Source organism: Oncorhynchus kisutch, linkage group LG4 (assembly GCF_002021735.2).
Source record: "Oncorhynchus kisutch isolate 150728-3 linkage group LG4, Okis_V2, whole genome shotgun sequence".
NCBI classification, from domain to species: domain Eukaryota; kingdom Metazoa; phylum Chordata; class Actinopteri; order Salmoniformes; family Salmonidae; genus Oncorhynchus; species Oncorhynchus kisutch.
In genome coordinates this window covers 3,191,964-3,203,425 of record NC_034177.2, presented here as the reverse complement: position 1 = coordinate 3,203,425, position 11,462 = coordinate 3,191,964, and the positions used below count along the sequence as shown (strand labels likewise).

At 45.6% G+C, this 11,462-nt stretch overlaps 1 protein-coding gene across 3 annotated transcripts in view; it reads left to right on the top strand.

Moving 5' to 3' along the window:
• Positions 1 to 11,462, top strand: part of lpp (LIM domain containing preferred translocation partner in lipoma) — a 392,743-nt gene that overhangs the window by 160,787 nt on the left and 220,494 nt on the right. For all 3 annotated transcript variants that reach the window (XM_031822309.1, XM_031822310.1, XM_031822311.1), the window contains one exon: positions 5,204 to 5,298. In XM_031822309.1, the coding sequence (XP_031678169.1) occupies positions 5,204 to 5,298 (95 nt within the window). The remainder of the gene's footprint in view (positions 1 to 5,203; positions 5,299 to 11,462) is intronic.

Here is an 11,462-nt window from a genome sequence, read left to right as displayed (position 1 = left end):
TTAACATTTCAAGAAACAACGTTGGATTGCGCAGCACACAGACATGTGATCCGTTTTATAATAACAGTTTCACTGTGTTTTGTTTTATTGAAGCTCAACAACAACCTTCATTAATTTGGTCAGCAGGACTCCGTATAAGCTACATTGATAACATCAATTAGATTGTAATGAAAACAGATAAAAAGCAGGAACGGGAAAATAAAGTTAATTGAATTTCTGAACAGGACTCATCAAAGCTTTTAATTTGCAAATCTCATGTCTGCTTAGAAGTACACAGTCAAGTGATTCAATCTCAAGTCCTGAGTCTTCAAATGCGCAAGTCCTTCACGGAGTGGAGCAGACAACTAGAAATCTAATTTTGCGTGTTACTACTTATCCTGGCTGGAACATGTGGCTGGATGAATCCTTGGATTAGTGAACACTTTACAAGTTGTCTTCGTTTGGCTTGATTCTCCTGGCAGAGATAAGGCAACACAGAGTTGACATCTTCAGTCTCAATGACAACACATCACAGCAAACTCCAGATTAGAGGCCCTTAGTTAGACTGAAGTGTTTGCAATTATGTATGTTGGTGATTAGTGTCTCTCGCTATCAAGCTCTCTCTCTCTCCTCTCTCTCCTTTCTCTCTCTTTCTCTTCTCTTTCTCTCTCTCTCTTTCTCTCTCTCTCCTCTCTCTCCTTTCTCTCTCTTTCTCTTCTCTTTCTCTCTCTCTCTTTCTCTCTCTCCTCTCTCTCCTTTCTCTCTCTTTCTCTTCTCTTTCTCTCTCTCTCTTTCTCTCTCTCTCTCTCTCTCTCTCTCTCTCTCTCTCTCTCTCTCTCTCCTCTCTCTCCTTTCTCTCTCTTTCTCTACTCTTTCTCTCTCTCTCTCTTTCTCTCTCTTTCTCTCTCTTTCTCTTCTCTTTCTCTCTCTCTCCTTTCTCTCTCTTCTCTCCTCTCTTTCTCTCTCCTCCCTCTCTCTCCCTCTCTCTCTCTCCTTTCTCTCTCTCTCCTCTTTCTCTCTCTCCTTTCTCTCTCCTTTCTCTCTCTCTCCTCTTTCTCTCTCTCCTTTCTCTCTCATCTCTTTCTCTCTCCTCTCTCTCTCTCCTTTCTCTCCTTTCTCTCTCTCTTTCTCTCTCTCTCTCCTTTCTCTCTCTCTCCTCTCTCTCGCTCTCCTTTCTCTCTCTCCTTTCTCCCTCTCTCTCTCTCTCTCCTTTCTCTCCCATCTCTCTCTCTCTCTCTCTCTCTCTCTCTCTCTCTCTTTCCCTCTCTCTCTCTCTCTCTCCTTTCTCTATCTTTCCCTCTCTCTTTCCCTCTCTCTCTCTCTCTCTCTCTGTCTCTCTCTAACTAAGACCTATAAAACACACACAGACATATTCTGTATGTAGATTATAATCAGAGTTTTCTTTGTACATGATAACTAATAGACTCAGAGGTTTATTTTGTCTCGGTCAGCTGTATTTGATTCTATCATATTTAATAGTTCATTTTCTTACTGTTGGTGTGATTTTCCCATTAGGGAGTCCCAAATAGCACCCTATTCCCTACATGGTGTACTAATATGGGCCCGGATCAAATATAGTGCACTATACAGGGAATAGGGTGCCATTTGGAACACTTCTACAGTGGATAACATAGGTATTCACACTGCTTGGATGTCTTCACATTTTATTGTGTAACATAGGTGGATTTGTTTTGTCAGTGATCCATAATACTCTGTATTGTCAAAGTGGAAGAAAAATGATTGATTTTTAAAAAATAAATAAATTAAACACATATATTTTAATTAAATCAGTATTCACCCCCTGTATAAGGGCACAAGGCGAGACCCAAATGCAGACACAGGAGGCGGATGGTTAAGCTCTGATATTTATTACACCAAAAAGCGGTAGGCAAAAGGCAGGTCAGGGACAGGCGAGAGTTCATCAACCAGGTCAGAGTCCAAACAGTACCAGGTGATAGGTAGGCTCGAGGTCAGGGCAGGCTGAGTGGTTCAGGCAGGCGGGCTCAGAGTCCAAACAGTACCAGGCGATAGGCAGGCTCGAGGTCAGGGCAGGCTGAGTGGTTCAGGCAGGCGGGCTCAGAGTCCAAACAGTACCAGGCGATAGGCAGACTCGAGGTCAGGGCAGGCTGAGTGGTTCAGGCAGGCGGGCTCAGAGTCAGGACAGGCTGAGTGGTTCAGGCAGGCGGGCTCAGAGTCCAAACAGTACCAGGCGATAGGCAGGCTCGAGGTCAGAACAGGCAGAGTGTTCATAAACCAGGTCAGAGTCCAAACAGTACCAAGCGATAGGCAGACTCGAGGTCAGGGCAGGCTGAGTGGTTCAGGCAGGCGGGCTCAGAGTCAGGACAGGCTGAGTGGTTCAGGCAGGCGGGCTCAGAGTCCAAACAGTACCAGGCGATAGGCAGGCTCGAGGTCAGGGCAGGCAGAGTGGTTCAGGCAGGCGGGCTCAGAGTCCAAACAGTACCAGGCGATAGGCAGGCTCGAGGTCAGAGGCAGGCTGAGTGGTTCAGGCAGGCAGGCTCAGAGTCCAAACAGTACCAGGCGATAGGCAGGCTCGAGGACAGAGGCAGGCAGAGTGCTTCAGGCAGGCGGGCTCAGAGTCCAAACAGTACCAGGCGATAGGCAGGCTCGAGGTCAGAGGCAGGCAGAGTGGTTCAGGCAGGCGGGCTCAGAGTCAGGACAGGCAGAGTGGTTCAGGCAGGCGGGCTCAGAGTCAGGACAGGCAAGGGTCAAAACCCAGGAGGGCAAGAAAAGAGAGACTGGAAAAAGCAGGAGCTGAGACACAAAAACGCTGGTTGTCTTGACAAACAAGACTAACTGTCACAGAGAGACAGGAAAAACAGGGATAAATACACCGGGGATAATAAGAGACACCTGGAGGGGGGTGGAGACCAGCAGAGTGACAGGTGAAACACATCAGGGCGTGACTAAGTTAGGAACAAACAACCACTTAGCCGGACCCCTTCAGGTTCAGGTTGAAACCAAGGTTTCAATACCCCAACCCGCTGAAGCCGCAAGGCAGGAGAATGGTTTCGGAGACTGAGGGTTTGACCGCGGAACTGTATAGGCAGGAGGTAGGGAGAATGGTTTCAGAGACAGCAGAGACAGAGGGTTTGACAGAGAAGAGGCAGGAGGTAAGGAGAATGGTTTCGGAGACTGAGGGTTTGACAGAGGAGAGGCAGGAGGTAGGGAGAATGGTTTCGGAGACAGAGGGTTTGACAGAGGAGAGGCAGGAGGTAGGGAGAATGGTTTCGGAGACAGAGGGTTTGACAGAGAAGAGGCAGGAGGTAAGGAGAATGGTTTCGGAGACTGAGGGTTTGACAGAGAAGAGGCAGGAGGTAAGGAGAATGGTTTCGGAGACTGAGGGTGTCAGGCTTCACATTTTTGGACCCTGGGTGGTAGGAAATGGTGAAATTGAATCTGGTAAATAACAAAGCCCACCGGGCCTGCCTGGAGTTAAGGCACTTGGCTGAACGGAGATATTCCACATTTTTATGGTCGGTCCAAACCAGGAATGGCTGTTCTGGTCCTTCCAGCCAGTGCCTCCACTCTTCCAACGCCATCTTGACCCTCAGGAGTTCTCGGTTGCCATAGTTCCTCTCTGCAGGATTGAGACGATAGACAGGAAGGCACAGGGATCAAGCTTCTGTTTCTCGTCAGATCGCTGAGACAGGATGCCCCCCCCAACTCCAACATCATAAGCATCAAACCTCAACCAGAAAATGACGGGACGTGTCTGGATGGATGAGGACGGGGGTGATGTTGTGAACCGATGATTCAGGTCCACAAAGGTTTTGTCGACCACAAGGACTTGTCTGACATGGAGAACATGTTCTTGGGTAGAACGAGGGGGGGGACGGACGGAGAGGATGTCGTTAAGGTAGACGAACACAAAAGGGTTTAAGCATGTCCCAGAGCACATCGTTTACCACGGCGGCGTTGGTGAGACCAAACGGCATGACCTGGTACTGGGAAGACAGGCTTTTACCCAGTGATGTGTTTTGGATTTGCCCCAAACACAAAGGCTTTTTTAGGCCAAAATGTGGATTCCTTTGTCGTGTTATGTTGCAATATTACTTTAGTGTCTTATTGCAAACAGGAAGCAGGTTTTGGAATATATTTATTCTGTGTATTTGTATTCTTCTGTTCACTCTGTCATTTAGGTTAGTATTGTGGAGTCACTACTATGTTGATCCATCCTCATTTTTCTTCTATCACAGCCGTTAAACTCTGTAGCCGTTTTAAAATCACCAATGGCCTCATGGTGAAATCCCTGAGCAGTTTCCTTCCTGTCCTGCCACTCAGTTCAGAAGGTTGACTGTATCTTTGTTGTGTCTGGGTGGTTTAATACATCATCCACAGTATAATTATTAACTTGACCACGCTTAAAGAGATATTCAATGTCTGATTTGTTATCAAAACCCATCTACCAATCAATGCCCTTCTTTTATGAGGCTTTCGAAAAGCTCCCTGGTTTTTGTAGTTGAATCTGTGCTTGAAATTCAATACTTGACTGGAGGGAACTGACAGATGTAGGTATGGGGGACAGAGGAAGAGGTAGACAGATGTAGGTATGGGGGACAGAGGAAGAGGTAGACAGATGTAGGTATGGGGGACAGAGGAAGAGGTAGACAGATGTAGGTATGGGGGACAGAGAAAGAGGTAGACAGATGTAGGTATGGGGGACAGAGGAAGAGGTAGACAGATGTAGGTATGGGGGACAGAGGAAGAGGTAGACAGATGTAGGTATGGGGGACAGAGGAAGAGGTAGTCATTAAAAACCCTGTTATTATGCACATAGTTTAGTTATCAAATGTTTATTAATTTGTAAATATGTATTTATTTTCTCTTTGGCATTGTGGAGTATTTGTGGAGTATTTGTGGAGTATTTGTGGAGTATTTGTGGAGTATTTGTGGAGTATTTGTGGAGTATTTGTGGAGTATTTTATTGGGTATTTTATTGGGTATTTTGTGGAGTATTTGTGGAGTATTTGTGGAGTATTTGTGGGGTATTTGTGGAGTATTTTATTGGGTATTTTGTGGAGTATTTGTGGAGTATTTGTGGGGTATTTGTGGAGTATTTTATTGGGTATTTTGTGGAGTATTTGCGGAGTATTTTGTGGAGTATTTGTGGAGATCAATTACAAAAAACATCACAATTCAAATCTATTTCAATACCACTTTGTAAGAGGTGTATATGACTGTGTTGGTATCTGTGTGTTTTTAGGGGACTATCCCCCACCACCTCCTCCTGCTGAAGACGGAGGCCTCTCGTCCTCCATCTCTTTCCCACCACCTCCACCCATGGACAGAGAATATCAGGTATGATCATTTTTATGAAATATATTTATACAGGTAAGTCTAGTAACCTGAAACAACCAGGTACATTACCTCTGTATTCAACAGCCAGGTACATTACCTCTATATTAAACAGCCAGGTACATTACCTCTATATTAAACAGCCAGGTACATTACCTCTGTATTCAACAGCCAGGTACATTAACAGGTACATTACCTCTGTATTCAACAGCCAGATACATTAACAGGTACATTACCTCTGTATTCAACAGCCAGGTACATTACCTCTGTACTGAACAGCCAGGTACATTACCTCTATATTAAACAGCCAGGTACATTACCTCTGTATTCAACAGCCAGGTACATTAACAGGTACATTACCTCTGTATTCAACAGCCGGGTACATTAACAGGTACATTACCTCTGTATTCAACAGCCAGGTACATTAACAGGTACATTACCTTTGTATTAAACAGCCAGGTACAGTACCTCTGTACTGAACAGCCAGGTACATTACCACTGTACTGAACAGCCAGGTACATTACCTCTGTATTAAACAGCCAGGTACATTAACAGGTACATTACCTCTGTACTGAACAGCCAGGTACATTAACATGTACATTACCTCTATATTAAACAGCCAGGTACATTACCTCTGTACTAAACAACCAGGTACATTACCTCTGTATTAAACAGCCAGGTACATTACCGCTGTACTTCACTCTCCCTCCTATAGCCCCTCTCTGGAGCTGGTCCCCTCGTACTTCACATCTCATGTCCCCATGTATGTTACCATTCTTCAGGGCCTGCCGTTAACCATTCTTCAGGGCCTGCCGTTAACCATTATTTAGGGCCTGCCGTTAACCATTCTTCAGGGCCTGCTGTTACCATTCTTCAGGGCCTGCTGTTACCATTCTTCAGGGCCTGCCGTTAACCATTCTTCAGGGCCTGCTGTTACCATTCTTCAGGGCCTGATGTTACCATTCTTCAGGGCCTGATGTTACCATTCTTCAGGGCCTGCCGTTAACCATTCTTCAGGGCCTGATGTTACCATTCTTCAGGGCCTGATGTTACCATTCTTCAGGGCCTGATGTTACCATTCTTCAGGGCCTGATGTTACCCTGCTCCAGGGCCTGATGTTACCCTGCTCCAGGGCCTGATGTTACCCTTCTTTAGGGCCTGATGTTACCCTTCTTTAGGGCCTGCTGTTACCCTTCTTTAGGGCCTGATGTTACCCTTCTTTAGGGCCTGATGTTACCATTCTTTAGGGCCTGATGTTACCCTTCTTCAGGGCCTGCTGTTACCATTCTTCAGGACCTGATGTTACCCTGCTCCAGGGCCTGCTGTTACCCTTCTTTAGGGCCTGATGTTACCCTTATTCAGGGCCTGATGTTACCCTTCTTCAGGGCCTGATGTTACCCTTCTTCAGGGCCTGATGTTACCTTTATTCAGGGCCTGCTGTTACCCTTCTTCAGGGCCTGCTGCTCCCCTCGGACTGTTTGCCTGACTGTGTCAACCGTCATGTCTCATGTCCACTGGCATTATTTTATCCCAGGCATGTTACCCTGCTTCAGGGTCTGCTGCTCCCCTCTGACTGGTTGACTGACTGAGTGTGTTCCAAATTGCACCCTACTCCCTACTATAGTGCACTACTTTTGATCAGGGCCCCTATGGCTAAATAGGCAATAGAGAGTGCCATTTGGCGTGCATCCTTACACAGGGCTTGACCCCCTGAGGGGAAATGTTCGTAGCGTTTCACACACCTTTGATAATCAGGTACTCGGAGCGAGTTCTTTTATTAGCCTGTCTAGTTGTATCTGTTTCATAGATCCTCTTACTGACAGTCAGTCAGTCAGTCAGTCAGTCAGTAATCCTTGCTACGCCAACAGTATATCACAGTCTGATTTATAGACTATATAGACAAAAGTATGTGGACAACAATTTCAAAGATTTTACTGAGTTAAAGTTCATATAAGGATATCAGTCAATTGAAATGTATTAATCAGGCCCTAATCTATGGATTTCACATGACTGGGAATACAGATACACTATATATACTAGATCACACCGCCATGCAATCTCCATAGACAAACATTGTCAGTAAAATGTCCTTACTGAAGATCTCAGTGACTTTCACCGTAGCAACGTCATAGGATGCCACTTTTCCAACAAGTCAGTTCGTCAAATTTCTGCCCTGCAGGAGCTGCCCTGGTCAACTGTAAGTGCTGTTATTGTGAAATGGAAACGTCTAGGAGCAACAACGGCTCAGCTGTGAAGTGGTAGGCCACACCAGCTCAAAGATCGGCACCGCTGAGTGCTGAAACGTGTAGCGCTTAAAAATCGACTGTCCACATTTGCATCATTCACTATCGAGTACCAAACTGCCTCTGGAAGCAACGTCAGCACAAGAACTGTTCGTCGGGAGCTTCATGAAATGGGTTTCCATAGCAGAGCAGCCGCACACAAGCCTAAGATCACCATGCACAATGCCAAGTGTTGGCTGGAGTGATGTAAAGCTCGCCTCTCGCCGCCATTGGACTCTGAGGCAGGGGAAACACATTCTCTGGAGTGATGAATCACGCTTCACTCTCTGGCAGTCCGACGGACGAATCTGGGTTTGGCGGATGCCAGCAGAGCACTACCTGCCCCAATGCATAGTGTAAAGTTTGGTGGAGGAGGAATAATGGTCTGGGGCTGATTTTCATGGTTAGGGCCAGGCCCCTTAGTTCCAGTGAAGCGATATTTCAACGCTACAGTGACAATGACATTCCAGACGACTTTGTGTCAACAGTTTGAGGATGGCCCTTTCCTGTTTCAGCCCCCGTGCACAAAGCGAGGTCCATACAGAAATGGTTTGTTGAGATCAGGGTGGAAGAACTTGACTGGTCTGCACAGAGCCCTGACCTCAACCCCATCAAACTGTCACACCCTGACCTCTTTCACCTGTCTTTGTGATTGTCTCCACCCCCCTCCAGGTGTCACCCATCTTCCCCATTATCCCCTGTGTATTTATACCTGTGTTCTCTGTTTGTCTGTTGCCAGTTTGTCTTTTTTGTCAAGATCAGCGTTTTTGTGTCAGCTCCTGCTTTTCCCCAGTCTCTCTCTCTTCTCGTCCTCCTGGTTTTTAAACCTTGCCTGTCCTGACCCTGTACCCATCCGCCTGTTCACTCTGCCTGTCCTGACCCTGTACCCATCCGCCTGTTCACTCTGCCTGACCGTGAGCCTGCCTGCCGTCCTATTCCTTTGCCCCTGTTGCTGTATTAAACATCGCTACTTCAACACGGTCTGCATCTGGGTCTTACCTTGATACCTGATACAAACACCTTTGGGATGAATTGGAAAGCTGACTGCGAGCCAGGCCTTATCGCCCAACTTCAGTGCCCAACCTCACTAATGCTCTTGTGGCTGAATGGAAGCAAGTCCCTGCAGCAATGTTCCAACATCTAGTGGAAAGCCTTCCCAGAAGAGTGGAGGCTGTTATAGCAGCAATGTTCCAACATCTAGTGGAAAGCCTTCCCAGAAGAGTAGAGGCTGTTATAGCAGCAATGTTCCAACATCTAGTGGAAAGCCTTCCCAGAAGGGTGGAGGCTGTTATAGCAGCAATGTTCCTACATCTAGTGGAAAGCCTTCCCAGAAGAGTGGAGGCTGTAATAGCAGCAACATTCCAACATCTAGTGGAAAGCCTTCCCAGAAGAGTGGAGGCTGTTATAGCAGTAATGTTCCAACATCTAGTGGAAAGCCTTCCCAGAAGAGTGGAGGCTGTTATAGCAGCAATGTTCCAACATCTAGTAGAAAGCCTTCCCAGAAGGGTGGAGGCTGTTATAGCAGCAATGTTCCTACATCTAGTGGAATCCTTCCCAGAAGAGTGGAGGCTGTTATAGCAGCAACATTCCAACATCTAGTGGAAAGCCTTCCCAGAAGAGTGGAGGCTGTTATAGCAGTAATGTTCCAACATCTAGGGGAAAGCCTTCCCAGAAGAGTGGAGGCTGTTATAGCAGCAATGTTCCAACATCTAGTGGAAAGCCTGCCCAGAAGAGTGGAGGCTGTTATAGCAGCAATGTTCCCACATCTAGTGGAAAGCCTTCCCAGAAGGGTGGAGGCTGTTATAGCAGCAATGTTCCTACATCTAGTGGAAAGCCTTCCCAGAAGAGTGGAGGCTGTTATAGCAGCAATGTTCCCACATCTAGTGGAAAGCCTTCCCAGAAGACTGGAGGCTGTTATAGCAGCAATGTTCCCACATCTAGTGGAAAGCCTTCCCAGAAGGGTGGAGGCTGTTATAGCAGCAATGTTCCTACATCTAGTGGAAAGCCTTCCCAGAAGAGTGGAGGCTGTTATAGCAGCAATGTTCCAACATCTAGTGGAAAGCCTTCCCAGAAGGGTGGAGCCTGTTATAGCAGCAATGTTCCTACATCTAGTGGAAAGCCTTCCCAGAAGGGTGGAGGCTGTTATTAAAGCAATGTTCCAACATCTAGTGGAAAGCCTTCCCAGAAGAGTGGAGGCTGTTATAGCAGCAATGTTCCAACATCTAGTGGAAAGCCTTCCCAGAAGAGTGGAGGCTGTTATAGCAGCAATGTTCCTACATCTAGTGGAAAGCCTTCCCAGAAGAGTGGAGGCTGTTATAGCAGCAACATTCCAACATCTAGTGGAAAGCCTTCCCAGAAGAGTGGAGGCTGTTATAGGGGGGGGACCAACTCCATATTAATGCCCGTGTTTTTTTAATGAGATGTGGGATTTAATTGATGGGTATTGAATGACTTGGTATTGAATGGCTTGGTATTGAATGATGGGTATTGAATGATGGGTATTGAATGATGGGTATTGAATGATGGGTATTGAATGGCTTGGTATTGAATGATGGGTATTGAATGGCTTGGTATTGAATGATGGGTATTGAATGATGGGTATTGAATGATGGGTATTGAATGGCTTGGTATTGAATGATGGGTATTGAATGATGGGTATTGAATGGCTTGGTATTGAATGATGGGTATTGAATGGCTTGGTATCGAATGATGGGTATTGAATGATGGGTATTGAATGGCTTGGTATTGAATGATGGGTATTGAATGATGGGTATTGAATGATGGGTATTGAATGGCTTGTTATTGAATGGCTTGGTATTGAATGATGGGTATCGAATGATGGGTATTGAATGATGGGTATTGAATGATGGGTATTGAATGATGGGTATTGAATGGCTTGGTATTGAATGATGGGTATTGAATGGCTTGGTATCGAATGATGGGTATTGAATGATGGGTATTGAATGGCTTGGTATTGAATGATGGGTATTGAATGGCTTGGTATTGAATGATGGGTATTGAATGATGGGTATTGAATGGCTTGGTATTGAATGGCTTGGTATTGAATGATGGGTATCGAATGATGGGTATTGAATGATGGGTATTGAATGGCTTGGTATTGAATGATGGGTATTGAATGGCTTGGTATCGAATGATGGGTATTGAATGATGGGTATTGAATGATGGGTATTGAATGGCTTGGTATCGAATGATGGGTATTGAATGATGGGTATTGAATGGCTTGGTATTGAATGATGGGTATTGAATGTCTTGGTATCGAATGATGGGTATTGAATGATGGGTATTGAATGGCTTGGTATTGAATGATGGGTATTGAATGGCTTGGTATTGAATGGCTTGGTATTGAATGATGGGTATTGAATGGCTTGGTATTGAATGGCTTGGTATTGAATGGCTTGGTATTGAATGATGGGTATCGAATGATGGGTATTGAATGATGGGTATTGAATGGCTTGGTATTGAATGATGGGTATTGAATGGCTTGGTATCGAATGATGGGTATTGAATGATGGGTATTGAATGGCTTGGTATTGAATGATGGGTATTGAATGGCTTGGTATCGAATGATGGGTATTGAATGATGGGTATTGAATGGCTTGGTATTGAATGATGGGTATTGAATGACTTGGTATTGAATGGCTTGGTATTGAATGATGGGTATTGAATGATGGGTATTGAATGATGGGTATTGAATGATGGGTATTGAATGGCTTGGTATTGAATGATGGGTATTGAATGGCTTGGTATTGAATGATGGGTATTGAATGATGGGTATTGAATGATGGGTATTGAATGGCTTGGTATTGAATGATGGGTATTGAATGATGGGTATTGAATGGCTTGGTATTGAATGATGGGTATTGA